The sequence below is a fragment of the Heterocephalus glaber genome, unplaced genomic scaffold, assembly GCF_053883595.1.
Source record: "Heterocephalus glaber isolate CG9 unplaced genomic scaffold, H.glaber_assembly_v1.0 deba00000676, whole genome shotgun sequence".
Lineage (NCBI taxonomy): Eukaryota > Metazoa > Chordata > Mammalia > Rodentia > Bathyergidae > Heterocephalus > Heterocephalus glaber.
Window position 1 is genome coordinate 14,848,027 of NW_028258156.1, and position 27,186 is coordinate 14,875,212.

At 36.1% G+C, this 27,186-nt stretch overlaps 1 protein-coding gene across 10 annotated transcripts in view; it reads left to right on the plus strand.

Annotated features, from left to right (window-relative positions):
- The window catches only part of Dgkb (diacylglycerol kinase beta), a 620,388-nt gene that overhangs the window by 58,677 nt on the left and 534,525 nt on the right, over positions 1-27,186 (plus strand). For all 10 annotated transcript variants that reach the window (XM_004839605.4, XM_021254159.2, XM_004839601.4 and 7 more), the window contains exon 2: positions 8,068-8,324. In XM_004839605.4, coding sequence (XP_004839662.2) covers positions 8,255-8,324 — 70 coding nt within the window. In that variant the 5' untranslated portion in view covers positions 8,068-8,254. The remainder of the gene's footprint in view (positions 1-8,067; positions 8,325-27,186) is intronic.

Here is a 27,186-nt window from a genome sequence, read left to right on the forward strand (position 1 = left end):
GACATAGACAAAATCCTTTAGAGAAAAAACAGAGTTCTCAAGGAATAGAGTCAGCCACCTCACACTCAATTCAGGATTGCATGTTGAAAAAGATTCTCTGCCTAGGGGTGATTCTCATTTTCATCCAGCCTCCAATTCTCTATTCTACAAAGAGTTTTTAAAGTCATATGTGAAAAGAAAGAGAACTAAAAATTCTCTTAAAGTCACTTTCTTAAGCACAATAAAGTAAAATAATAAACCAAGCTCAAAATGCTGACTCTATAAATGTGCACAATACAAAGCTGGTTATATTTCTCTGTTTTGCATCACCAAAGAATTCCCTGGAATGTTCTCTTTTGGATCTTTTATGTATCAGCAGAGTCCCAAAATAACACAATTATGAATCTTATATTGAGCCACCCACGTATTCTTTCATAAGGGTTGTAGGTTTGCACCCCCTGGGAAATATATGTATATATTCCAATACTATATATAGATCTTAAATCTTTATTTATAAAACAAAAGAAAGCAAGCTTTCATTTCTTTCGTACTGTGCACATGTTAATTCTTTAAATTCTAATGGCTTTGTGAAGTGTGCGGCTGCTACCCACTTTTTATAAGAAAGGAAATTGAGATTGAGATAAGTGAAGTAATTCACTTTCCACAGGGAAGAAACCAGGAAGAAACCTGGCTCAGAATCTGAATGCAAATGCAGATCTCTCTGGTTCAACATGGAAAGAATATAATTATTTTTCCTTCAGATGCCTTAGTCTGCAAATTAATAATTTAAGAGCAAGGTGACCATTATAGTTCCAAATTAATCAAGGATAACATCCCATCGACTTAAATCTGCCTGCTGTTTTTACTGCATGCCTTCATTAAGATGGCTTTCCTACATTCCTATAATTTTTCATAGTTTTTCACTGTTATTTCCTTCTTTCCTGTTCAATTCCTAACTCCATTCTCAGCTGATTACTGAGGTTTATCCATTGTTGAGAAACAGAAGTAATTGACTAGAAATTTTCCACTTCCTAAACAATCTTCAAAACTACTTATGTTGGCACTCCTAAGATTGACCTCTACCCTCACGTGTTTTCTAGAACTTGCCTACTGGTGCCTTTTGAAGAATTTTGAAACAGTTGTCAGTTCCTTTGTCTTCTGGTGTTTGAAACTCTCTTGTGAATAAACCCTTTAAACAATTCAAAAATATGTTCCAATAATTTCTATCAAAAAGTGGAAGAAGACACACACACACACACACACACCAAAACAAACAAATGAACACAATAACTGAGTTCACATTCTCCTCTGTTAGCTACTTCTCACAACCACACTTCTCAAAAAGTTGATGATCTCCACAGTCTATTTTTAAACTGACTTTCTCTGATCTGACCTGCCCAGATTCAAACGAACTATCCTTGCTACAATCACCTTGTTGCAATGGGTTCCTTTAATCATCTTACTTAATTGCTCAGCAATTTTAGAGGTGTCTTCTACCTTCTCCTTAAAGGCTTTCTTTCTGTGTTGCTGTTGTTGTTGTTGTTGTATTCTTTGACACCAGATTCTTCTACTTCTTTTTCTAGGGTACAGTAGATGAAGTCTCTTTTCTATTTCCAGTTTCTAAATGTGGGAAATTCCTTGGGGGTTTATTCTTTGCCCTTTTTCTTCCACTACAGTTTTGCTCCAGATGCATCAGGCAGTTCATATTTGCAAGTTTAGGTCTGTCCTTTGCTTTCCTCATCTTACTCTAGGCCTGGTGAGACTGTTTGGTGTTGGTGTGACTTCATTAAGAGTGTTCTTTGCCCTCTGCCTTAGCGTTAGGTTTGGTCAGGCTGAGGCACTGGATCATATTGAGGTTTTGGAGAAGGATAAATCAGGGAATTTATTATCTCAACTCCTTCCCAGCTAAGTCACTCTAACAGGGATGTGTGTTTTCCCTCCAAGGCATAACTCTTGTCTCAGCCTATTTTACGCTGCTAGAACAGTATCTCAAAAAGTGAGTAATTTATAATGAAGAGAAATATATTTCCTTACAGTTCTAGAATCCAAGGTAGAGTTGATAATAACATCCTGCATGGGTCTTTTTCTATGTTACCACATAGTGGAAGGTAGAAGAACAAAGAGACAAAAGGAGACCTGCAGAGCCCTCAGAGCCCAATCACTTCTCAGAGGTCCAAACTCTCATCGTTTCTCGGACTTTTGGCTAAAATCACGTGTAGAGGTCCAAACTCTTAATGCTGTTACAATGGCAGCTAAAAGTTAACTTGAGTTTAGAGGGAACAAACAAGCCATAGCCACTCTTGTCACATAACACATTGTATATAGAGTCCCTTCAGGCACAGGGTTGCTAAACTCCCAACCATTAGAAGTACAGGACACAACCCCATCCTCTGTTAGCTTTTCTAATACTTTTCCACACATCCTAAATAATCCTTTCATTATTGAACTCTTAATTACCCAGTTTAAGTGCCCATCCATTTTGTACTGGGAGTTTTGACACTTGAGACCCTTTGCCAGAAAACACGGAGATGGAATTAGTAATCTAAAAGCTTCCGGTAAGTTGTTCAAAGGAAACATAAAAGGAGTGGAAAAGCAAGCAGGGTTGGGCAGGAAAATTCTTGAGATTATGATGCAGATCTGATGCAGGTGAAAAAAGAGGAGATACAGGATAGACTCAGACCGCAGTGTGGGACTGAACATTGTGTTTATTTAAACAAATATGGGGCAGTGAAGAATGCTCACTGACCAAAGAGGTGTGGGTTTTCCTCTTGTGTCTCTGGTCTCTGTCCAAAAAGTGGGATCTTTGTGTAAATGCTACGTCAGTAGAGGCTGTGGGCCAATTATGGTCTTTGCCGCTTCATGGCAAATCCTCTCTTAAGGCAGAGCTTAGTGGCTCAATGGGTGTTGTTAACCCATAGCATTAAATACTGTCTATACTGGATAACTCATAATGTTGTATCCCCTATGTCTCTTTTTGTAGCTTAACTTATCTCTACCTGCTAGTGCTTTCAACTATGTTGTATGACATTCTTCTCAAATTTTGCAAATCTCAAAATAAAATATTGAAAGTTTTCTTGCTAAACCTGGAACTCTCTTATTGAAGAATTCTTCAAATTCTACCTTTTTATTTCTTGTGTTGAAGCCAGAAATATAGAGGTCATTTTTACTTCCCTCATCTTGAGTACAACATAGTTTATTTGTTATCAAACTATGTTTCAGATATACATCTAGACTATGCCTTTTAGTTCATCTTTAAGGCCACGTCTCCCCTTACAGCCATGAGCTCTTTTCTAGTACTGGAACAGCCTACTAAATGATTTTCCCGCTTCTATTCTTGTCCCTTTCCTATCCCCTGGTCAGAGTGGACTTCTTAACATATTCATCAGAAAAGTTAATCTTCTGAATAAAATCCTTTATTGGTTTCAGCATTTACTTCAAAAATCATGTACTATCCTTAATCTGACCCCTAAGGAGAGTCCTGATGTTGCCTGACCTATTTTTCCATCTAGTCTTCCTGCTGCTTCTTGCTCACCAGAGTCCAATCACAGCTGCCTTCTTCAGAGACTTTCTCAGTATTTCTAGTTTTTCCCCTCCCTTCTGGACTGCTTCCCAGACTGTTTGTGGCCTTACTCAGGGGCTTAATTGTTAATCAACTTTTATTATTCAGTTTAAAGGAATCTTTCTCTATAGGCTGCTTACTGGGTATTTCAAACTGATCTAGAAATCCAGAATTCCTACAGAATTCTGGTGCCTTTTTTTTTCATATAACTCTCTACACTTTACCTGGGGCAGTTGGTTTATTTAATGTAGATCCTGCATCCTAGACAAGATCGACGAGCTCAGATCCCTTGTCTACCTAGCCACTCACTATATCCCCAGCATCTGGCACAGTGCCCTGCATGGCTTTGGGCTCAGTTTAGAATTCTTTCCACAGTTAAATTAATACATACTTATAAATACAAACCATGCATTCAATAATCCATTAGTTTGATCCTACTTTTCATTCAACTGTTCTGTGATTATACTTGGCCTTGCCCTTTTTCTGACCTCCAGGATATTTCCACTGCTTACCATACGATTTGGAGTTTATAATCTTTGAGACCCACTGAATATTTCCAGTCATTATAACACCTTAAATTTGTATACACATGTTCTTCAGTGTGCCTTAATGCTTACCAACTCTTTTTTTTCGCTTAAATTCTTTTATTGGTACATTTTAGGTATACAATATATTTACATTTATCATTGGGTACTTGTACCTATATATATGATGTATCTTGGTCCTTATTTTTTCCCCATTCCCTGTCTTCCCATCACCCCCTCCATCCTTCCCTATTTACAAACTGAAAGTGTAAATAAGGATTAAAATGATTAAAAAGAATAATTGATAATTTGAAATAGGAAGAAAAATTCCAAAGGGGTGGGGGAAGTGGGAGGAGAAGGGGAAAGGAAAGAAGGGAAAGGAAAAATTATAAAAATGGAAAAAATGGAAACAACTCTTATTCAATGATTGGGCTGACTTCTAATAATTATTTAAAAATCTACTTAAATGTGACTAGCAAATAATGCATTTAGCCCATCAGATGTATTTGTCTAGATATTACCAAATGGCTATTTCATGAAAAGATTGACTCGTTCCTCCTTAATTATGGAGAATGTGTTTTAGCCCAGGAACAATGGGCCAAAGAGCCTTCTTCAACTCCTCCAACATATTATTTCTTGCCAACAACTAAGCAAAGTGGCACATCTATTGACTAGATGAAAAAGCCAGAATTAGACTGCTTTCCAAAAGCCAGTAAAGTGGATACCTCCTGGCACTCGTTTTTGTGCCTAAAGAAAGCCTTCTGCAGTAGAACAGAAAGTCTGTGAATGCACCATAGGGGTTCCCTGCTGAATATTGCCACATTCTTTCTCCTCATTTATGAAGAGACAGAAACTGTAAGCTCTGCTGTCATTTTCATCACCCTCTGAACATGAAGAATAGCTACACCTCTGAGCAACATTCCTCTTTTCACAGGCTTGGGATGTATTGGTTTAACTAGTGAAAAAATTTCACCAAGAAAGGATTCTCCAGCTACACCCCAGTTAATTAAGTCTAGCAAAACTGAATTTAAAATGACTAATCAACTGAGATCCTAAAGTCTTTATAATAATACTATTTGCTGAGCAGTAGTTCACTTGGTCATTCAATTTAAAATCACCGACTCATACAAACTCTTTCTCCATTAGTTTTTTATTTCTTTGGACATAATATTTTATCATAAAATGTTTAACTTGCAATATCCAATATTTGTCTCCTGACACTAGAATTTGGGGCAACAAAAGTGGCTTTGTGCTCTGATGGGCTCAATTAATTATCTCTATTACAGTTTCTTAATCAATTGCTGATAACTTGTCAGATGACCTGTGAGTCATTTTAGCTCATGATTATGCAAGGACAAGTGGGATTTGGGAATTCACCACATTAACAAAAGAAGAAAGCTCAATGGGTAGTTAAGAAGTTATTGTAACAATAAAAAAGAATGAAACCATATGAAGATACTAACTTTATTTTCCAAAATTCAAGGTGATCAGTTTTCTGGACTTTTCTTGTAGTCCTCTCATTATTTCTTATTGCCTTCAAGACAGTGTCCAAATTTCTGTACTCAGAATTGAAATCCCTCCAAATGCTGGCTTCTTGCTGGTTTCTCTAATTAGTATCTTTGCTCTACTAAATTTTAAGCTACTAAAACAGGAAGTGGCCCGAATTTGTTCTGCTGTCATTTGTTCGCCCTCTCTGGTCTAGTTTACTGGAATGTCCTCTGCTGAGCTCATGGCTTCCATTCTGAAATTTAACTTGACAGTATAAGGAACTGCTGGGTTTACAGCCAATGTGCCACCATCCAAGTAAGAAGAAGGTGTAAGCGATCAAATTGCTTAAAGACTTCTTCCCACCTGTTTATTCCAATAAAACTTTCCTGTTTGGGTGGACCACTATCTTCTTACAACTCTTGACCACTTCTTTATGAGGGGAAACTGGAGATGCAGTCACATGCATGGAGATACATACACCCAATAAAATTGGGCTCCTGTTAACAAGGGAGCAAGGAGAATGGATATTGAGGGGACTTCTAACAGTCTCTGCTGCACCTACCAGATTCTAGTTACCCACTGTCACCTTCCTCACATGTTGAAATGGGAAATTATAGCATCTCCCAGAGTAGCGCGGTGAAGCCTCAGTAATGAAATGCAAAGTGCTGTTAGTCAAGTGGCATGCAATGCTGTAAGCCTTCGATAAAGCTAACATATTATTAGAGTGAGCATTATTTTTGTGTCTTGTATATGTTTTATCTTTGCTATATCTTCTGTGTCTTAAAATTTTGGCTAGTATCCAAGGGAGCACAACAGATAATGTTAGAACAAACTAATCAACTACTATTATCATCAGTTGAGATTTTGGGGCCACAGAAACAGATTTGTGCCCATTTAATCTTTGAGTTTTAAAATATTTATTTAAAAATTTTAATTAAATTACAACTGTACACATGCATGGGATACAGTGCAATATCATGGTATATGAATACAATTAATCTTTACTAAAAGAATGACACTAACTTCTGCAGGTAATGCAGTAGTTGGAGAGTTAGACTTAGACAAGGACAAGTATCCAATTATTTCTGTATTGATGTAGGTCCAGCTGTTTTCACCCCATCCTCCAATCATTCCAATCAACATTTAAAGCCTCGGGAGACAGCGTGTAACGTGTCAAATGTGACTGAATCATCGGTCTCCCCCTGGATAGGGGGACAGAACACATTGTTTTATACCAAAGCTGCAAGCTACTGGCCAGAAGCAAAAGAGTTAGGATGAAATCAGTGTGAACGATGAAATTAGCAGAAGAATACTGGGTAGAAGACGTACAAGAATGTTCATCTCATGCCCCCATCTCTTTTAGGTTCCTCTACAATTTGTACTCTTCACACAAGTATTATTTTGTTTTTCTCATTAAATAGAAAACTGCCATCTTGTAGAACTGAATCTAAGAAGCTTGAAGAAGAGCCCCCCACCCCGGAGTGATTTTTTTCTGTTATTTTTTTTTAAGGCGAGAATGACAAGGGTGTATATGACAAGGAGGCCCTGGGGTTGCTACTGTAGAATAGCAAAGAGATGCAGAAGAAGGTCAAGGCCATAAAACCAAATGGACCTTGAAACTTTGGCTAATGAAGCATATATGAATAATCCTATTGATACTATCAGAAACTAGATAATTCTTTCTAAATACTTCCTTTTCTATGAAGACCATAATGTTCGTCTGATGGATTACTGAGGAGCAGATTACAGTCTCCAATAAAAGCTGAAAACAGATGGCTTTTCACTTTGTTTACCTTTACAGATTTGCTGGTGAATCTAAAGTCCATGACAACCTAGGGATTTATTTAAAAAAATGATTCACACTAGAATCATCTACTGTCATTTAAAAGAGTCTTTAAAATATTTGAAATTACTTCAATATGGCAAATTTGCTGGATTTTTTTTAAATCACAAAACTAAAATTATTCTCTTTATTTGATTGTTATGGAAAGAATTTGTAGGACCCTCAAAATAAACTTGCGTGGTGGCAAATATATGTGCTACTGCAAATATATGTGCTTCCCACCAAGTATTAGAACTCTATTAAATTAGCAAATTTTATTTGCATTGGCCTACAGTACTGATTTATAATCCTTTAATGATTTGGGTCTAGATTTTTAATGTAATATTTACATTTTAAAATATTGATGGGTCCAGACTGATAAAAATGATGTCTTGGTCTTGGAATGTGGAATTTATAAAACTTAACATAAAAATTTACTTTGGTAGAGCTAGACCTTGTAAAATATTCTTCACATTTGTTCTCTTAATTGTTTTTGTTTCTATTATTTACTCTTAGGAAATAGGAATCAAATATAATAAAAGCAAACATTGAAAGATCTAGTATTATACAAAGTAAAATAAATTTGAAATTCATTACTCAGAGACTGACAGTCCTTAACATTTTATAAAAATCACTCAATTTTCCTTTTGCAACATGATGCTAATCTTTTGATCTGTATGTTTTTCTTCTTACAGTCCTGTAACACATTGTTGAAACTGCAGACATCCACGGCAGTTCCACGTGGACAGATTGTATACTTTGACAGCTGTAGGTATTTCATCATGAAGTACACCATGCGGAATCTTTGAAGCATACAATTCTGCCCAGCACCCTAATAAAGAATCCCTAGCCTGGTATGTAAGAGAGCTCCTCGTGTCCGCCATGACAAACCAGGAAAAATGGGCCCACCTCAGCCCCTCAGAATTTTCACAACTTCAGAAATACGCCGAGTGTGAGTATTTACATTTATTATGTGTTTTCATTTGGCATTTGGGTTGAAGAAGGTATCATTCATTTACAAGAACAGATCACGGAGCCTGTTTGTGGTGGGGACAGGTGCAGATGTGTCCTCTGTGTTTGAAACTCAGTTGAGTTGAGGCACGTTTTGCACATGTGAGAAAAAAGAAAAGATAACATTAAATCCATTCTCAAATCTAGAAGGGAAGAAAGTAGGATGTGAGATGCAAACTGGCATGGAAAACTCTGCACCTATAGTAGAAGCAGAGCAAAAGACTGGAAGGAAGCCTGATAGTAGTGTAACAGAGAACAGGAGGACAGATGGCAAAGGCAGTGAGGAAGCAGAGGGTTGGGTCAAAAGCAATGTTTTACTTGAGTCAATGTGGTTTAACTCAGTTGTCAAGAGGAAGGGGCAAGTGATTTCATTTCTATTTGTTAAGCAACCATTTCAAAAAGGACTAGAAGTAGTGAGTCATCCACGCACTCCCGAATTACAATGAGAAGATTGCAAAAAAGAGAGAAAGTGTGGAGGACCTTAAAGCAAAGTGTTTAGAGTGCATACGGATCTAAATGATAGCCCATAATTGACTGCACACTAGGCTATTTTAAAATAAGTTTCTTCTTGCATATGCAATAAGATTTTACTCCCAAGATTTTTTTAATCTGTGGATTTTCAGGAATACATCTTTTACACAAAATGAGTTTGGGCTAAAATATACACAGCAGCTGAGTCAAGGTATTGAAGAAAGAAATTGAAACAACTAATAGTAGGTAACCAAGGGGTTAGAATATGAGTAGGGAAAATATGTAGAAAATGTGATAGGAATGTTATCGGTGGAGGGGAGAACTTAGTAATTCACAGAGTACAGTGTAAGAAATGGAAAAGAAAAGAGGAAGCGACAGAATGTAAGAATGAAAGAAACAGAAATAGAAGTCACTGGTACTATTATGCAGAGCGATGGCGTGGTATAGAGAAGATGAGCACCAGGCATGGATTGAAGGGTATGAAACAAAACCAGAGAAAACGGTTAAACATGAGAGGGGACTGAGAATGTGCCGAAATAAATCTGATTAAAGTAACAAATACCAACACATGTATAGGATAATGATATATTAGGGAATGCTAATAAATACTCTATACTCTGCAAATGCTAGATTTGGAAGTATCCTTCAGCCTCCTTAACCAGAGAGCTGAGGTACTCTAAGTGAGGATATGAGAAAACTGCTGAGAATTTTAAAGAAAGTTCTAAATCTAAATTACACATGTCTACATATTTGGGCAATAATCTTAAAAATATTACCATCATTATGTTTGGTGAGGTCAGAAACTTTTTACAAGAAATAATCATCCTCATACTCAAAACTGTGTAGGTCACTGAAAGCCCAAAGCATTCATTTATCCAAAGGAAAATATGGCACAAAATGACTGCATACACGTGCTTCCATTCTTACATGTAATATTTCCTAAACTGAAAAATATGATCTTCCTATGATTTCCAAATTTTGTATACCCCTTGATACTATAATATATCCAATTATGAAGTCAATATTTCTGGACAGTATCTTTAGGGTTGGAATTCATGCTAGTGCCACAGGAGGTGCAAACATGAACAATTATGGATACTTCTCTCAAAGAATTTACAGTTTAATGAAGAGTGAAAAATAATGGATAAATAATTGTATATGTTGGTAGAATCTTATAAGTGAAATCAAGCAAAGTTTAAGGATCTAGAGGGTTTTAATATTTATTTGGAGGTTAAAAAAAAAAAAGAAAGTTTTCTCAGAAAAAGTAGGATGTGAAAAGTATCCTGAAAAGAAGATTTAACATAAATGACAAAGAAACTGAGAGTGATAAAAAGGAGATTTCATATATATTTGAGGAAGGGAGATGAGTCACATTCAGCCAGGTCACAAGTTGAGGTAATAAGTGTAATTATATTTTATTAGCTAAGGAATATGGGAATTTGGGAGCATAGTTTGACTTACAATGATATTACTTTCCAGTAAGTATAGTTTTAGTAAAACACGGGTTCACTTGAAATTATATTTAACTTATATAACTTATCAAACATCATAGCTCAGCCACACTTAACCATGTAGAGTATCAGTCGTTCATCATCATAATCACATCTAACTAGAAATTGCAGCTCACAGCAGCTGCTCAGGGTTGCCATAGAGTATTGTAGCTCAGAAAAAAATCAGAAATTATAATTTGAGGTAGAGCTTCTGCTGAGTGAAAATCACTTTTACTCTGTTAATGTAAAGTTGAAATTTTGAAAGTCAAACCAGTGTAAGCGGGGGAACATAGACATATAAGACTGTAAGAATGCTGGAATTAGTAATCAATTGTATAGATACTTAAAACAAATCCTAATAAAAATGAGTGTAAGTGTAAAATTGGAATATATTGATATTAAACTTAATAAGTGTTTAGTAAATTGGTAGAAGGAAGTGACCTAGTATGTTTTTAAAGGACATTGCTAAAAAGTATATTATGAGAGGACAAAGTAGAGATTAATTGTGATGAAAAATATAGTTCCCATACCATGATCATAATATATGTTACTAAATTGTGAAGACAACATAAAAGTGCTAAATTTATTCTTCCAAGACATTTCTAGGAAAGAAATAGGAAGCAAAGAATCTCACTGTTAGAATTTATTGCCATTGTCAAAAAATAAATAAAAAAACTAGAACCATGCCTATCATTTGAAGATCATACAAGTAATTCACTTTTCATGCTGTTCAGTACGTGTGAACAATTCTCGAGGGCATTTAGAGGTCATATTTTTCATTGCAATATGGTAGCAGCAAAATGGCATTCTTGCAAAAGTAGTATGTTGAATATTGATATTAATTATTTTCTGTCTTTTAAAAATTAGTTTATATATATTAAATAAGTAAATTTTAGCTGATGATTTAAGGGTAAATTTACAACATGCTAAGAGTGTACATGCTATATATTAAGTATTTGTTTTATATTATTTTTGAAATGAAGTGGGGCTGTGGAACTCTTGAACAAGATGAGTGAGCTTATGGAACTTCTAACCTTGGAAAACCAAATCATGTGGAACACCATAGAGTTTACTTCCTCAAATCGTGCCTGATTTTGGATTCTCACAGTTGCCATGATACACACTGTAACTCTGATTGTTCTCCTAACTTCTTGGCTATTCTTGAAATTAATAGAGACTCAATGTGGTGACCCTGGCACATCTTTCTTGGTTTGGCAGATAGCACTTCAGACCTCTTATGTGGACCTCCTGGCCCAACTCTACTTTAGATACTGGACTTTGAACAAATTATGTAACATCTCTATGTCTCATTATCTGTGCTTGTAAAATAATAAGATATGAAAAAAATAAATACGATCAGTGTTGTAAGTCTTAAATTGAATGAACTATTTACATGAAGTAAGGAGGACAGTGTCTGGCATATTGTTAGTGAAAAACTGTTTATAATCATTACATTAATAGAGAGAGAATGCTGTGTTCTCTTGGCCGTCTGAACATATTGTTAATGACCAAGTAGAAAAGTGCCACACTTTGCAGCATGAAGAGTCAGTATCTTTTAAAAAAATTTTTTTGCTATAGGACTAGATACTGCTCACAAGGTAGAAGCTTCTGGTGCTTTTGGCAGCTTAGCCCTGTGTTGTCCCCACAAATGCTGGAGGCAGCTAACGTGGAGTGTGCTGTGGCTGCCTGCAGCATGCTGTGACCATGCTCTTGTTTAAAACGGGTTTCAGACTGTGTCACTCCACAGGAAGCTTCTGTATAATTTCCTGCTCTACTTTTTATATAAAGTCATCTGAACAGTTACAAGACAGAAAGCTCTCACTCCTGCCGTGAGCTTATCACAAATTGAGTTTGTCACATTATTGGTCTGTGAATCTTTCCTGCTTGGTTTCTGAGGATGGCAAAGTTTTAAGGGACTCCAAGTGTTTCCATGAGTAAGAATATCGTCTATCCAAAACCTACATGATCTTTTCAAGTGATTCATTATCTGCCCACATAATGTCACTTTGGATTAGCTTTTTGGTTGTCATAATAAAGTGTGTTATATGGTATGGCATCTAAATAATTTGTGGAAAATCCTGTGTTGTTATGATGGGAACACTTCCAAATATTCATGAGTTTCATATTGTTGATAGCATCCACGTATGTAGAGATTTGCAAAATACTGGTGAGTTGTGGCCCAGTGTACCTAATGTTAAAATCCAGTTTCTTCCATGGGAGAGAAACACTCAGCATGACCTAATGAAAAGAACACTAGGTTTGCAGACAACAATAGTTGATGGTAATAATTGAGTCCCAGTTCTCTCTTGTAGCTATTAGTAGTAAGTCCTTGGGAATATTACGAAACTACCTGGGCCTAAGTTTTCTCACCTAAAAAGTGGAATCAAAATATTTCTCAAGGCAGAATTTAATAAAACAACCATCAGCATCACTGTAAATAATAGAATTTTAGTTCCCTTTTAAAAATAATGTACGAGTACTACCTCACTTAATCTTTACCATAAACTTGGGAAGGAGGTAGATTATCTTCCCCTAGGATTAAATGTCACTGGCAGATTAGCTGGCACAATAATTCTTTGCACAATAAGTGACAAAAAGATCAAAACAGTAGTAATTTAAGATTGGCATGTAAAAGATCTTTTATAAATAATATTTCCAAAATAGGAAAAGATAGAACCCAGGTTTAAGATGCTAATATTTGTATTAGCCACAGTCTTCCTCTGAAGGTTTTTTTTCATATGACAATGCAAAAGAATCCCAGCTGCTAAGTAAACCATTGGACCCAACAAGTATTTGTGATTTCCTACTCTGATGCATTGAGCTGTGCCCTATGTGGACCTAGAGTTGCTCTACCTAACACAGAAGCAGGTTTCATCATTCTATCCACACTCACTCTTTTTGTCTCCGGAATCACATTTAATAAACACACGGGGCCGGGAGTGGTGATGTACACCTGTGATCCCAGCACTCAGAAGGCTGAGGCAGGAGCATCACCTCAGGTCCAGGCCAGCTTGGGCTACAGAGTGAGTTCAAGGATAGTCTGAATTGCATAGCAAGACCCTATCAAACAAACAAACAAAAAAAGACAAACAAAAACATTGGAAGAGGAAGAGAAATAATGAGAAAATCATGAAGCAATTGTAAGGAAGACATAAGTCCTTTTCCATTTTAAGAGTTTCTCTTCTCTCCTCCAGAAACCCTTCCATCTAGTAGGAGGATCTAATAGCATGTGTCTTTGAGAAATGTTTTGTGCTGGATTCACACAAGATAGGATACAGAAAGAGCAGGAGCAAAGACTCAATTTCCTTTGATATGTGCATTTAATTCATTGTTAAGCAAATTTAGATCTCATGTGAGCCCTCTTTCCAATGTATCATGCTGAGATTAGCTTTTACTTCTGTCCCATGCCCTGTGTTAGATTGGCTCTATTTTGGGAGGCCAAACCACTTATTGATAATTACTCTCTTTATACAAGACAAAAGGATAAATGGCACAGGGCCACTTAGCATAGTGTCTGAGAACACAAAATTTGTTGTCAGATAAAATTGGACTCTAGTTCTCATCTGTGGGGTATACCTGAGTTTTCATATAGGCTTGTGCTGATGATTGAATGTGAAATGGTATGGAAGTACTCTAAATTCAGTGTTTTTGTTATGCTTTTGGTCATTATAAACATTGTGACAGTGGTGGCTCAGGTACTTTAATTTTAGAGGACTTCATTTCTCCTTTGATTTAGACTTTCTCAATTATACTACCTATCCAGAATATCTTGATTTTCCTACAATGTCTCGATTTTGCTCTAACACTTGGTTTGAAATTTGAATCTGTATCCCTATTTCACATAATGTATGTCTCTCTTTCCTGACCCTGTTTCTTCGGAATCACATTGATTAGCTCAGAAGTTCCTGGCCCTGACCCAGATAGTATTTCTGGAATGTATGTTGGCTGTATAATCTCTCTTGCCTCTTCTCTGGGTATGCTTCATGTTTGTTGAGCTGCTTCAAATAGAATTTCCTTTTGGTTTGTTTTTCCCTTGTCCATATGTCTCGGAATCTCTCAATATCTAAATCTTGTAAAGCAAAAGAAAATAATAGCTAGGAATGCCTAAATTCTCATTATTTAATGCCCTAAAATGTGTAATTTTTGATGTTTTAAATATCTCTCCTTCAATTTTTCAAATGTACCCCAGATCAGTTTTATTTGAATTTGTGATTAAATTTGAAGTGATGACTTCTGTAAAGTAGTGGTCAGATTGAGCCAAATTATGCTATGAGTGAAAAGTTCATAAATTCTCAGTGGCTTAAGAAGTTATAAGTTTATTTTTTTGCTCCTATTACATTTTTGATGAGTCAGCAAGTGCTTTCATCTTACACTCTGCTCAATGGAGTCGTAGACAAGACAGAGCAGCCTTTAGCTCTGAAAATGGGGGTTTGCTCTCGAGGGAGAGAAAAAAGAAGTGGATAGTGCCTCTTAGATCTTTCCTCTGGTAGAAATAGCCTAAATTTTTTTTCCCTGGGGAAATCATATGACCATATTACTTCCAGGTCAACGTAGAAAAGTTACTCTTCTTCCATCTTCCCAGTGTATTTGATCCTGTGATCAATATTGCAGGAGGAAAACGCACCCTTTGGAACATTAGAAAAATCATTAAAATCTCTTTTAGCATCTATTTCTTCATGTATAAAGTGAAGGTAATAATCCCTAAGTATAAATAATAAATCCTGATCTTATTATTGATAATATTTCAGCAAACTATAAACAATATTACTAAGGTTTATGTATTTTAACTATATACTTCAGCGTTAACTCAATTTTAGTTTAAAAGTTGTTATTTGCTGATATTTCCTTAGTTGCCGCCATCTGTATTGTTATAAGAGATGCCACAGGAAAAAAGAAGATAAACAATAACTACTACTGAACTAAACTAAAACAAAAGCAAAAGCAAGTCAATATATAGGCAAGGAACTTAATTTTCTTCCTTCATCATTTATTTAGCAAACCGTATTTAGTACTACTTACAATCGGTATTATGGTTGAATAGTGTGATACTTTTAATGAAAGCATTTACAGTCTGGACAGAGAGACATGGCAAATGAAGATATAGTCATGGAATGCATTCTCTGAGTCATATATGCCAGATTCTAAGAAAGCTTTGAATTCTGCTTTGTGTGGATAGAAGTTGAAAGAGGAACGGGATTTTAATTTTTATTGAAAGGATTGCATAGAAGTGAGAGATGCAAAAAAGGTCCAAGCAGTTATTAGAACATGTTCAGTGACATGAAAAAATTTGGCCATTAGGGAAGAATTTGTGGTGCCTGTTGGTGTATGTGCATATTGGAGTGTGAGCATGGATGTGTGTATTAGTACTGGAGGTGCGGGGGGTGGTGAGGAATTCAGCAACAGTCACAAAAGTTTAGCCATGAATGGCATTAGTAAAAAAATTGTCTCTCAATTTTGGGAGACAAGGTGGATATTGAATTTAGGGATGATGAAATTATAAGACTAGTTTCAGAAGGAACTAAATGTATCTTCAATGAAAAGGGAAGTAAAAAATAACTCAGGAAGATGTTTTACTAGTAAAGCTTGTTGAATATGCAAGGTTATCAGAAGGTGAAGGCATTGTTATGAGTGAGGCAAGCATATATTAGAAAGAGTACAGTATCTGGAGGGAAATGAACCAAATGCAATCTTCAATTAGATATGGGACTAAGGAAGAAGGATAGGGTATTTCAGAACTAAGCCAATGTGGTTCATTCAGTCCAGGAAAGGAATAAAATGGAGAAGGACTGAGGGATGGAGGGAAAGAGAGGGAGAGGTAGAGAGAGAGGGAGAGGGAGAGGGAGACAGAGAGAGAAGGAGTTTAAAGAAAAAAACAGAGTGTTTTTATTTTGCACAATTGAATCATAGGCTCCCATAGGTATCAGACTGAGGTATAAATTAAAAACTTTTACATACAGGTCAGCAAAACTATTGAAGCCAGAGATCCAGAGTGGAGCTGCCTTTGCACTGTGAGTGGTAGGACAGTCATGAACATAGATGAGATGGTTCAGTGGAGGCTGACTGGGGAGAGAAGGAAAGGGAGGGGACTCTAGGGAGCATTGCATCTCTAAGACAGCTGGAAGATGAGATCCGTGGAAAACACTGGAAAATGGTCACCAAGAAAGAAGGAAGAAGTAAATGATTTTCCTCAATCTAGAGAGGAACAGTATTTTCAAAAGGTGAGGTCTAACTTAAGAAAATAACCAAGATGCATGCAGGGTCATCAACATTTGGAAATGGATTTTAATCTATAGTTTTAAATGAATCATGGAAAAAGTGAAATTAATGGAAAAGAAGAGAGGCATAATACATATAAACTCTTTTATGGACTGTAACGCTGAAAAGACTACAGCTAAGGTGAGAGATTTTATTCTTCACATAAGGAAGACACACATGATTGTTTGGCAAATGGGGCAAAAAGAAGTGAAAATTTCATAATATAAGGGAAACAATTTGTGACAAAGTCTGTAATCCTATGACCAAATATGTATTTTGTTGTGGGTTTATTTAATTTACTTCGGTCTATCTGTACTATTATTTTCTTAATATATTAGTTTTGGCTTTTAGCAAGTTACATAACCTTTCTAAATTTTAATTTTCCCAACTTTGTAATTAAGAAAATAATTGCTTTCTCAAAGATTGTTTTAAGATTCAAAAATATTTTATGTGAAAATGCTTTTTAAACAGCAAAGTAGCATATGTAAGTTAATTATTGATTTCATTGTTACCATTAGGATGTTTTGCTTTTTCTTTCTACTACCTCTACTTTTTCGGGGTTCAATATCTTTGCTACTCCCCAAAACATATTTCTGTTTTTACTCTTTATTGAATTGTGCAGTTTGCGTCCCTGAAACACTGTGAAAAATGCACTCCTGCTCAAGGCAGCCCTATTTTCCTCTTTTCTGCTTTGAACACAACTTATCTTCAAATCTTGCAGCCCCTTTTAAAGCCTTCCCTAGGCATCTTAAGAAGCAAGGATACCCAAACTGTATATTGAAAACCAGAACATCGCCGAGAATGTGGAGGGTCTGAGATACTGCCATACACCATGGTCAGTTAGCTGCAGGTCCATGGCTGCTAGAGGGAGCTGTGAGGTGCCCAGGTTACAGACAGGACTGTGGGAATCATGTCACAGTAGGCAGCATGTTGGCAGTGCTTTGGGTGCTTCAGTGTTCACAGAGACACAAAGAGAGCTGAGGGTCATCTGCTCAGTGTGTTGTGTCACAGAAGGAGGGAAATCTACTTTTAGGAAACATGTTTGGACAGGTAACAAATCTGCTCTGTGCCCAAAGAGTCCGAATCTCTGTCTCCCAAGATTATTTGCTACAAAATTGTCCTTGAAATGGCATTCTGGAACAAAAGCATTCTGCTTCCCAGACCAACAGAAACATGAAAGAAAGCCCAAGAATTGTCTTCGCATAAATATAAACTTATAGTATCCATGAAAACCATGGTGTCCAGATTGTGATGAAAATATAGACTTTCCCTCTGGGCTGCCTTTTGGTACGTGCAAAGCTATTCTTGAGTTGTTGCCAAGAATTTCTTTATTTTGTTCTCTGACCCCTTTCTTTTCTTTTCCCTTTGCCTTATTCTTAACATTCTCAAATTCATCCCATTGGTGCCCTACAATTTGAAAGCAGGATTCTTACTAACTTGTTTGTATTTGCCCAGGGAATATGAAAGGGAATCTAGTTTCTGGCATTTTACAGCTTACTCATGAAAAATGGACTCAATTCTTCCTTTTTTTTTTTTTTTTTGAAAAAAGAAACAAGTCTTTAAAAACACATTCACACATATAGCATACACACCTCTTTTCTGTAAGTATCAGTCACTATTAACTGTAGGTGCTTTATTGTAGAACATAGAATGGGCAGATTTGGGAGAAGGTGACATTCAGCTCCAATCTACCCCATCTCCAGTTTTTCAAAATGCTTTGAAAACTCCTGGAAGTGAGTGAATGTCCAGGGCACTGTTGACCTTCCTACCCTTGGAGCTCTGTGCTATTTGAGCTGCTGTGGTTGCTAAATGATGAATGATTTCCAGAAATTTTTCAATGGAATTTCTTACCAGATTAAGATAATCACTGTCCCTTGAAACTGACCTCAAAACTAAGGTCAGTGGGAAGCCAAAACTCTCACGGTGAAATTTTCTAAAAGAAGTAATATGCTGGTGGCAATCACAGCTTTGCAATGGACAGGATAGTCCCCCAAATGTTTATAATATTCTGTCGATATTCACGGGTTTATAGTTTCCCTATGAATATTAGAGAATTGATATCATATTTAAAAAATTCTTCCTTTCAAAATTCTCTCTTTAGAAATAGAATCAAAAGCATTGGCTTAGTTAGCAGGGCTTCAGGGGGAAAGTCTATAATGAAAAGAAGCCAATAACTTTCATGGAAGAGAGAATACATTTTAATTATTGGTGGGATATGATTTGGTATAACTATTGAAATTTATTAAAAAGATCAACATGGGCTGGGGATTTAGCTCAATGGTTTTGCTGCCTGCTGCACAAGGGCAAGGACCCGAGTACCAAAAATTCCCTGGTACCAAAAAAAATGGTCAAAGTACCTGATTCTGATATGTATCTCTTTCTGTCTAGAATCATTCTAAGTATACTTTCCTAGAAGGACACAATATTCCTCCCACTCTTCTTGCCATATTTTCCTCACAGGTGCCAGGAAAAAACAAAATGAACAAAACAAAACAAGAACAAACTTAAATATTTTGGACTCTCTTGAGCTAGAATAACTGCTCAGCAATATCTAGTGTCTTCTCTTTTCCTAGTTGTCAAATCATCTCCAATGCTCTCCCTCTTGTTGTGTTTCAAAGACATCAGGTATTACTCTCAGCATCTCTGAGAAATATTTCTGAAGCTGCAGTAACTGTTGCCACATACCATTTATGAGGCACTACTATTTGGTGCCTCTCGGTTAGTGATAATTTCTGCCATTTGAAAAGATGCTTTCTTACAATAGCACCTGGGACATCTTTTTCTTCTTTCATTATTGGCTGTCATCATTGTGCTAATTTTCTTTTTCTTAGTTTATTGACCATCATGATATAAAGGGCATACTGTTTAGAACTTCGAAATTCACCATTAGCTGATCAATACAATATCTCATGGCACATGGCCACGTAAGGGCAGCATGCTAAGATGCCAGTCTATCTGTATTGTAAGTGGAGAAAGATGTTAGAATTGACTCCAGTTAGTAACATTATTCTGGGTATAGACTCTGGGTCCACCTGTACCACTTCTCCAATATTGTTCTCTTCTGGCGGCTCCAGGGCCTCCTGCCATGTGCAGATAACTTGGTATACTCAGACTGGCAAGAGTTATGCCAACAATCACTGTAGGGAAATGTGAACAGCAATACACATAGAAGGACTAAATAGTCATAGTCCCCTGAATTCTTTCTCTGGACCTCTTCTTCATGTTAGCATAAACAGTTTGGATATTTGCACCTTCCTTATGCTACTGCAGGATAGGAGCTCCTGTGAGATACTACTTATTACCAGCAGCCCTACCCAATCCTATACTATGGAATTTTGTCCAATTCTAGGAAGGAAACCTTCAGAAACATAATTTTCCAGTTGTGGCACACGCTCAGCCGACTGTACTGGTAGCAGAAGGTGGGGTGTCCTTTTGAAGCAATCTCATGTACTTACCCAAGATACCACCCCTACTCATGAAGGTGAGAGTTGGAAGTGCTCACTCCAACTATCTATTGTGTCCACCAACACCTAGGCTTTCAAGTGGAGACACACACACACACACAAACACACACACACAAACACACACACACATATATATTTATATGTATATATATTTATATATATATATTTCTATGTGTATATATATATATATAGATAGATATAGAGAGAGAGAGAGAGAGAGAGAGAGAGAGAGAGAGTTCATATATAGTCATGCCTCTGGAACTATTTCTATTTTTTCCTGATTGTTCATAACCACTGTCTTGTCTTTTGCTTTTGCTTGAAACAATCAGAATCATAATGATGTCCTAACATCTTAGGGAGGGAGATTGATGTTGGTGGCAGAATTTGACACTGGGTCATATATTGCTCCTAACAGCTCTTGATTGAGTCTTAACATGGTTCTTTTCCTTAAGCTTTCCTTTCGACCTTTCTTTGGAAAACTACAGTGTATCACAAAACTGCACATAGTTTGTTTTTTCTCGCTTGCTGGTCAAGGACTCACGTGTGTATCCTGGCATTTTATGACATTTTGAATATTTTCTCTTCAATCTGTTGATAGCACAGACGTCCGTGAGACAGGTGCTTTTGCTTTCTGCAAGCATCTCCAAATTCTCCACATCAAAGCTTTCATTTTAAGCCTCCCGCAATTCACTTGTGTTTTATAGCCAGTATTTCTGATGTATAAATATAGCTTATTCAAATATTTCTTCCCCGAAGCTTTCTTAGTAGTCTCACAAATATTTTGAAATTTAGCACCTAGTGACATATGGTAAAACCCGGATTCCCTAACCCTTATTGCCACACAAAGCCTGTGTGTGCCTGGTTTATGTATATGCCACAGTGTATCCCAAAGAACCTATCTTCTCCGTAATGTGTCCCCAAATTTTGTTATAAATATTGCATAATAAATATGGGGTGAATTCTATAACCCAGTCCCTTACCCAATATTTCTTGGAGGAAATTTCTTTGAGGGATCATTCTGATATACTCGCATAATAGAGCTTGGTCTTAATCTTGGAGTAGAAATGACATTTACAAAATTTGTGTTCCTTCATCATGTCCACTGCTGGGGACAGTTGTCTCCACATTGTTCATATTTCTCTCTCAAAGTGCTCTGTACATCTCTGTCATCAATGCACATCCACAATAGAGTGTGTTGGAGCTTTCAGGAGAGACAGTTGTGCAGATTAAAATTTTAAGCAATGCTTCCTCCAGTTGTTTCCATAGTATTTATTTCTCCTCACTGTGCATTAAAGGGAGGCCAGGTACAGTGTGTCTTCCACAGCCAACATGAGTAGCTCACAAAAGGCACAAAGAGTACAAAGAATGGGGAAGAACACATGCTCATTTGTTCTGTGACCTTTCCTCTCTTTCCCTTCCTCTTTCCTTTGTCATCATTTGTAGCAAGTTGGCTTCCTCCTGCCTGAGTACTGCAAGCTCAGAGCTAGTAAGACTATTATTTTGGTGTCCTATGTAGAATGTGTCAGCTGTTTATTATTCACGGGATCATCCCACAGAAGAAAAAGATGCTTTCTCGCGTCTATGTTAGAGTATTCAGAGTAGTGTTTTTAAAGCAAGCCAAAGATTTACATGGTGATATTTATTATCACTCAGGGCATAGCTTTGATGTCAAATAAAACATAATATCTAACATTTAGAAAGATCTTAGTATGAGTGCATTATAGGTCACATTATTCTATATGCCCATGTTTTAACTATATTAACATGTTACTATCCACAGGAAATCTACAAGGCAAGTGATTATTACTATTGTCATTTACAGATAAGGAAGTGAAGCTCAAATAAGTTCAATAATTTTCCTAAAGTCACAAAAATTTTCAATTATAGAGGGATCATTCAAACTCAGTGGATTATTTCTAGAATCCATGCATTTAGCCACTCTGCTGCACTTGCTCTTGATACAGTGTCTTTTGGGTGATCATTCACTAAAAACCAAAGCACAAACCAGTCCAAATTGCTCCTCAACACAAATGAAAATAGAAAGGAAGACAACTAATAAAGGGGTCAGGAAACTAAATTCCACCAAAAATGGAATAGTTCATAAAACAAAAATGATTACTGTGACCAAGAAGATGAAATACAAAATATTGTGTTTCCTGGAACCCTCTGAGATGGGAAATGAGTAATTTTGCAAGTGTTTTCAGTGTATCCTTAAGGCAGATTGGAAAATAGTTCTGATGGACAGGGAGTTTACAGTCATTCTGAAAGCAGTGAGAGACTCATGAAATAATCAGAGTTTATGGGCAGAGGCTTCCTTGAGAGGGTGTATTTTTTCTGGGCAGAATTCATTTCCAGGATTCAGTAAGAAGGAGGATGAGGTCAACCAAGGAGTTTGAGCAAGTGCTTAAAGGCTGGCCTCATTTTCTCTGCAAGTTTAACTCTGCTTGTGTGTGCATGGCCCTGAGCAGTGCAGGCCAAATCAAACATGCTGCCTCAGGCAGCAGCAGCAAGGTATAATACAGTAAGCATGCAGAGGAATTTTGGAGAGTTCATGCAACTGACAAAAATGACACAAATTAGGCTAAAGCTCCTCCATATGTTAAAGTCCCTTTGCCCTCCATCTTACAGTATATCCTTTATTAATATATTGCAGAGGTTACAGTTCAGTGGTTTTTTTAATTACAGAGTTAATTTTAAAGAAAAGAGAAATTGCCTGAACCTTTTAAAATATATTTTTGGCTAGTGACAGTGTCATATTTTTAGCCAGTAGCCCCTGAAACACAACCCCTATCTGGAGAGTAGTACATAAAGTTAGATAAGATGTAACATAGGGGTCTCTTTTCATTGATTGTAGAATCACACAATTTTAAACTTTTTGATTCTTTTCATAACGTGATCTGTTCCATGTTTAGTACTCCCAACAGCAATAGCATTTTAGTGGACACATAAATTGAAGCAAGGCTATGTTTGTACAGAATATATGTATACACAGAACACATATATCCATACTGTATATTATATACGCACGTATACACAGAGCTCATGTCTACAAGGTAAGCAGAGATTTCTCAGAGCATTCATTGTCACCACCACTGCTCCACTGTGGCCTGAGCAGGGTGAAATGCTCCTCCATCCACACCTGCTGGATGATCACCATGATCCTCACAGTAAAAGACCAGGTCAACATAGCAATTTTAATAGGTTGATTATAAGTAAGCTGAATTGCTTTTGTTATCTCTGAGGCAGTGGACTTTAGTTGTATCAAAGCAAATCATAATACAAATTTTTTCCAAATTGAGAATAAAGGAAGAAACTTTTCAGGACCTTAATGCTTTTGTAATGTTTATGAAATAGCCTTCTGAATTCTGATGAGGAATATTTAATTAATTTTATTCCTTAAAATACATTTTGTCCTCCTCTCACTTTTTCTCTATCCTCTCTTCCCTCCTCCTTCTGTTTCTCTCCTAATTCTTCCTTCACCGCCCACTATGACCTTTCTCCATCATAAAATGAAAAAGAGAAAAGAAGATATCCTATCTGGCAAAAATTATTATATCTTTAACAAGAAACCTTATTTACTTGATCAATCAAGACAAAATAACAATAAAGAGAAAATCATATGAATATAAATCCGTGGGTGTACAGGTTATATTAATACAGTTTGGTGACCAAGAGTAATTGAAAAAATAAAATTATATTCTTAAAATATATTCTGAAGTGTATATTCTTTTCAGGTAATCTGCAACTCCCTTATAGATTTTTTAACCTGAATTTCATTGTTTTTATTGTATTTATTTTAGTGGCAAGTTGTTTATTTAGGGATATTAAATTTTAAACCTTTCTTTTTTTTTTTCAGCACCACGAATCAAACTCAGGACCTTGTGCTTGGGAGGCAGGCACAGGACAAAAATCCCTGACTGCTTTCCTTTTTCTTATTAGACTTTAGTGAACTTAATAATTTTAACTCTGACATTATTAAGCATGGACAGTGAACTTTTTAGTTAATTCTTTGAAACTTGCCAAAAATAATAAAAATCCTTTATGTCTTTGTTGTCTTTTCTTTAATAAGATGTCATAACTATGTTTTTCCTCTAAAATCTAATCTCTGATATATAAAAATAGCATATATTTAATATACCACAGAGATCAATAAATTCCCACCTTTAGGAATAAAAAACACTAAATGAGAAGACAAAAATAGTTTTTAGAAGAATAAATTAAAATTACATGTTGTACCTTATCTACATATTTCATTACTGTCTTCATTAATTTAGTAGTTCTTTCTCCTTAATTTAATCTAGTTTGTGCTGAAACCTCACTGCTTCCTTAATTGCAGTTTTGATCAGCTTTTTCATTTAATTATCTTTTAATGTGAAAAGATATGTTCAACTTTTATATTTGAGTGAAATAAGAAAATGAGACATACACTTAATTCTTAAATTTTAAATTTTAATTTGCAATAAGAGTATATAAATTGTTTCAGTCCTTGGCGAATTCAATTGAAAATGGATTGGATCATCCCATTGTACGTATAATGTTGAGGCCTGGGGATTTAGCTCAGTGGTTCCTAAGCCTGCCTCCCAAGCACAAGGTCCCATGTTTGATCCCCTGTACAAAAAAAAAAAAAAAAACAACAAAAAGTTGAGTTAAAAGGTATTATATATGAAGATATCCCTGATTTCTGAGATGGGATAATAATGTTTATGGAAATAGGACTTCACTACCAGAACTTTACGTGTTTAATTGTGTTTGTTAGAGCAGTAATGGAAGAAACTAACTCTTATCTCTTATTCCATTTTTTATATTCATCCTCCCTTGAACTCACTAGCTGCCATGTTCATTGATTTCAAGGACTTCCCCCAATCTGTAACTCTTCACCTACTTAACCCTTCTATTTACTTTCATTCTTTCAACCTTTAAGAAAGAGCTGTAGAATTGCTTGTTCTATAAGAGCTTGGCTAGACTTCTCTATATACTGTTTTATTTATCTGACTGACTTCTGCTGTCAATAATCTCTGGAACCATTAAGGCTAAGATTGTAACTTTCAATGTTTTTTACTTATTTCACCTGAGCTCTTCAAAATATATGACTAGATAACCAATCATACCTTTAAAATCCTTACTTTTAAAACTAGACCCATACCTATTACCATGCACTAAACTAAGATCGAAGTGGATTAAAGATCTAAATATTAAAAGAGGAACACTAAACTTGCTGGAAGATAAGTTAGGTAGAACTCTTGAAGACGTTGGCATAGGAAAAGACTTTACAAACAAAACCTCAGTAGCATGCGAAGTAGCACAAAGAATCAACAACTGGAATCTCATCTTATTAAGAAGCTTCTGCACTGCAAGAGAAACCACCAACAGAGCTAACAGACAAACTACAATGTGGGAAAAATTTTTTAGCATCTGTACCTTAGACAAAAGACTATTATCTAGAATATATAAAGAAATGAAAAAATCAGACTTCCCAAATTCAAAGACCCAGTTCAAAAATGGGCATCTGAAATGAACAGATATTTCTCAGAACAAGAAGTAAAAGCAGCAAATAAATATATGAAAAAACGTTCAACATCACAGTCATTCAAGAGATGCAGATGAAAACAATGCTGAGATTCCACCTTACCCCAGAAAGAATGGCTGCTATCAAGAAATCAACCAATAACAAATGCTGGCGGGGTTGTGGGGAAAAAGGAACCCTTCTCCACTGCTGGTGGGAGTGCAGGCTGGTGCAACCACTGTGGAAATAAGTATGAAGATATCTCAAAGAGCTAGGACTAGAGGTCCCATATGACCCAGCTATTCCCCTGCTGGGTATCTTCCCAAAAGAATTAAAAGAATCATACCACAGCGAAATATGTCCACCCATGTTTATAGTGGACCAGTTTGTAATAGCTAAACTGTGGAAGCAACATAAGTGCCCATCAACTGGAAACTGGATAAAGAAGATGTGGGTTTTTTTATAAAATGAAGTACTACCCAGCCATAAAAAACAAGAAACTAGAGTCATTTATAGCTAAATGGATGCATACCAAGGCCACACTCTTAAATGAAATAAATAGGACATACATGTGTAAATACCGAATAGTTTCTCTAGTGTGAGAAATTGATAATGTAAATAAGGGTTAAAATGATTAAAATGAATAATTGATAATTTGAAACAGGATGAAAGGTCCAAAGACGTAGGGGTTAAGGGAGGGGAAGGGGAAAGGAAAGAAGGGAAAGGAAAAAATTATGAGAAAATAAAAAAATGGAAATGAAGTCTATTTAAATAGGGAAGCGTGCACAGGTAATAGGGAAGAAATAACAATCAAGATATATCATGTACAAGTACAAACACCCAATGCTAAATGTAAATGTACTGCATACCTAAAATGTACCAATAACGGAAATTAAGAAAAAAATAAAATAAAATACTTTACTTTTCTTACTTCCAGATCCATGATTTCTTCTTTCTTAGCCAAATTCTGGACTATTCTTTCCCCCTTTTATAAGTTTTTCCTTCCACTCCTCCTGACTTCTAAATATTGTGCTGTTCCTGTATTACTCTCCCTTTGGAAACTTAACTTTAATTTCCTATATGATCATCTGTTCCAGTGCTTTAAATATCACATATGTGACAATGACTCCCAAATGTATATTTCTGAGTCAATCTCAAGTTCATTTCTAAATATGCAGCTGTCTAGTTCACATCTTCGATTAGATGGTTCCCTAGATTTTCACATTTAACAATTTAAAAATGGAATTCATGATTCTCTTTATGCTCCATCGAAATAATGTAAAAACAAAGCACAACTCTGCTCCTCCTGTTACTCCTTGCATTTTGAGTTCACATTATCATGTTCATTGTATAAATTTTAAAAAATTATTGCTCATACTTGATACTCATGTTGTGTTAAATCTCAACATATAAACTTTAACAAATCAATTTACTAAAAACAATCTCCCCATTTCTACTTTTTGCTGCACTCCTAGTTACCTGTGTTTCTTCTAAACTACCACAGTACACTCCTTCTTGATTGTGCTGTTTTCATAGTCCAACTGCCAAGTCTTTCTCCAACATATTCTCTTCAGAGAAGCCTCCGAATCCCTTGGAAGATATAAATCAAACTATGTCATT